This window comes from Anopheles cruzii, unplaced genomic scaffold (assembly GCF_943734635.1).
Source record: "Anopheles cruzii unplaced genomic scaffold, idAnoCruzAS_RS32_06 scaffold00275_ctg1, whole genome shotgun sequence".
Lineage (NCBI taxonomy): Eukaryota > Metazoa > Arthropoda > Insecta > Diptera > Culicidae > Anopheles > Anopheles cruzii.
The window spans coordinates 6,677-8,547 of record NW_026453908.1 but is presented as its reverse complement, the minus strand read 5'-3'; the positions used below and the strand labels follow the sequence as shown (position 1 = coordinate 8,547).

Below are 1,871 nucleotides of genomic sequence, written 5' to 3'. Positions count from 1 at the left end.
TGATTTATTTGGTGTATCCTTTCATCCATTGATTTCGTCCTTTTCCATGGTGGCTGGCTTTGTTACTTTGCGTTGTTGGTTGTTTTTCGCTCGGAAGGCTCTTCGGGTCGGGGAGGGGAGGGCTAGTGGAATGTGAAAATCATAAACCTCGCAGGACACCAGCCACCGTCGGAAGGGGTAGAAGCCACCTGGAAAGGATAATAGTAGTGGAAGTACCGGGTGGACGACTAGCGAAACTTTTCCACTGATCACTGGGACTTTGAGCCACTGATCTGCGCCGGAAGTCATGCCAGCTCCCAGAGGGCACTACTCCAGAGAGATAAGCGGGCCCAGTTAGTTCCACAACACAACACTGGCCGTGACAGTCATTAGTACGCAAACAGGAAGTGAAACGTCGTCAAGTTGACTCTGGCTCAGGTTAAGGTTGAAAACAGCGGGAGATCGTGCAATTGGGGTAAACAAGCGTGCAAACTGTGGCGATAGTACGGTGATAGTGATACCGCCGGGAAGATAAGACAGCTCTCGTAGGTGCGTCGTCTGCGGGGTACAACACGCGGCCCGGACCGACACTCTAATGTAATCCTGCATAGCAAAGTTTGCGATTCTGTATTCGCGCGATAGTTCACCGACAAACAGTGGCTTGCGAGCTCCGGCAGCCATATATACGGGACGCGAAGGACCAGATCTTGCAGACCACTAGCCAGCTCGCGGTTCTCGTTCCGTTCCGGCAACACATTCCGCAAGAGTTCAGCCAGCACCGAGTCCAGTTCTGAAAATGTCTGCCAAGCTATTCGTTGTGCTGGTTTCGATGGCCGTTTGGAACAACGCTCTGGTAAACTATCGGACGCCTGGGCCGTCTGGGTGGCAATAACTGATTGATTGATTCGCTTACCATCGCCCCACACAGGTGAACAGCCAGGAGACCGGGCTGCCGCCGGCGGAGGACCTGTCGGCAGCAGATGTGGCGGCGCAACACACGGCCGTGGTGGTGCGCGTACTGCAGCAGCGTGCGGCCAGCGTGCCGGCCGAGAACGGTGCCGCCGTCGCAGCCGTTCTCGCGGAAGCGGAACAGCAGCTGGAAGCGTGCGCCGCAGCCTTGGAACTCCACCAGCAGGTCTGGCAGTACAAGGTGTGTGCGTCGGTCGTACAGCGCCAGGGTTTGGCCAGTCTGCAGGCCCTCCAGGCAACCGCTGGCGCATCATGATCATCGGGACCGATCGGGACCGATCGGGACCGATCGGGTTTCGTTGCCCTTGAAGTGTGATTGAGTTGTTTACTTAACGTAATCCAACGTACGTGTGCTTTGTTTTTTTTCGACTGTGGAAAAGTAGTATTTTAGTCTGTTCAAAATAATTGTTCCCGAAGGTAATCGCTCTTTTCTATTTCGTGGACTTTCGGCCGCAATCGACATTTCCCAAGGAGCAATTATATCTGGGGGGGGGGGGGGGGGGCACACCAAGCGTTAACACTCGGTTTAACATTAATCTGAAATATCAAATCGTTTACGCTTATGTCAAAAAGTTTATACGTCCGTGGAGACGTAAAGCGTAAAACCGAGCGTAAACACTGTTTGCAAACGGTTTGTTTACAAACAGAGGATAATGTAAGTTCTTTTTTGCTGGTACAGCAATAAAATAAGCAAAAACAGAAAAAAAAATACAGCTTTCTATTTCTGCCTTCTCTCTTACTGCTATCTGCTTTCTTTCTTGCTGACGCTCGAGTTCACGCTTCAGTTACCGTTTGAGTTTCATAATAAGGCGGGTATGTTTGATGAGCCGTTATTTTGAAAACAAATGTCAACGCAACCTGCAAAGCATGCGAGCTTTCAAGCTTCACCAAGCAACCAACATCGCATGCACCTTGCACAGTCG

At 51.4% G+C, this 1,871-nt stretch overlaps 1 protein-coding gene across 1 annotated transcript; it reads left to right on the top strand.

Moving 5' to 3' along the window:
- Nucleotides 1-756: 756 nt before the first annotated feature.
- On the top strand, nt 757-1,226 carry LOC128275998 (uncharacterized). The gene is made up of 2 exons (XM_053014466.1): nt 757-832; nt 908-1,226. The coding sequence occupies exons 1-2, from the start codon at nt 776-778 to the stop codon at nt 1,202-1,204; spliced, it is 354 nt and encodes a 117-aa protein (XP_052870426.1). The 5' UTR covers nt 757-775; the 3' UTR covers nt 1,205-1,226.
- Nucleotides 1,227-1,871: the final 645 nt, after the last annotated feature.

Bases quoted from the DNA above. Each gene is read 5' to 3' on its own strand.
- LOC128275998 (XM_053014466.1), top strand. From the start codon at position 776: ATGTCTGCCAAGCTATTCGTTGTGCTGGTTTCGATGGCCGTTTGGAAC. The intron at 833-907 runs GTAAACTATCGG...CGCCCCACACAG, and splicing joins CCGTTTGGAACAACGCTCTG to GTGAACAGCCAGGAGACCGG.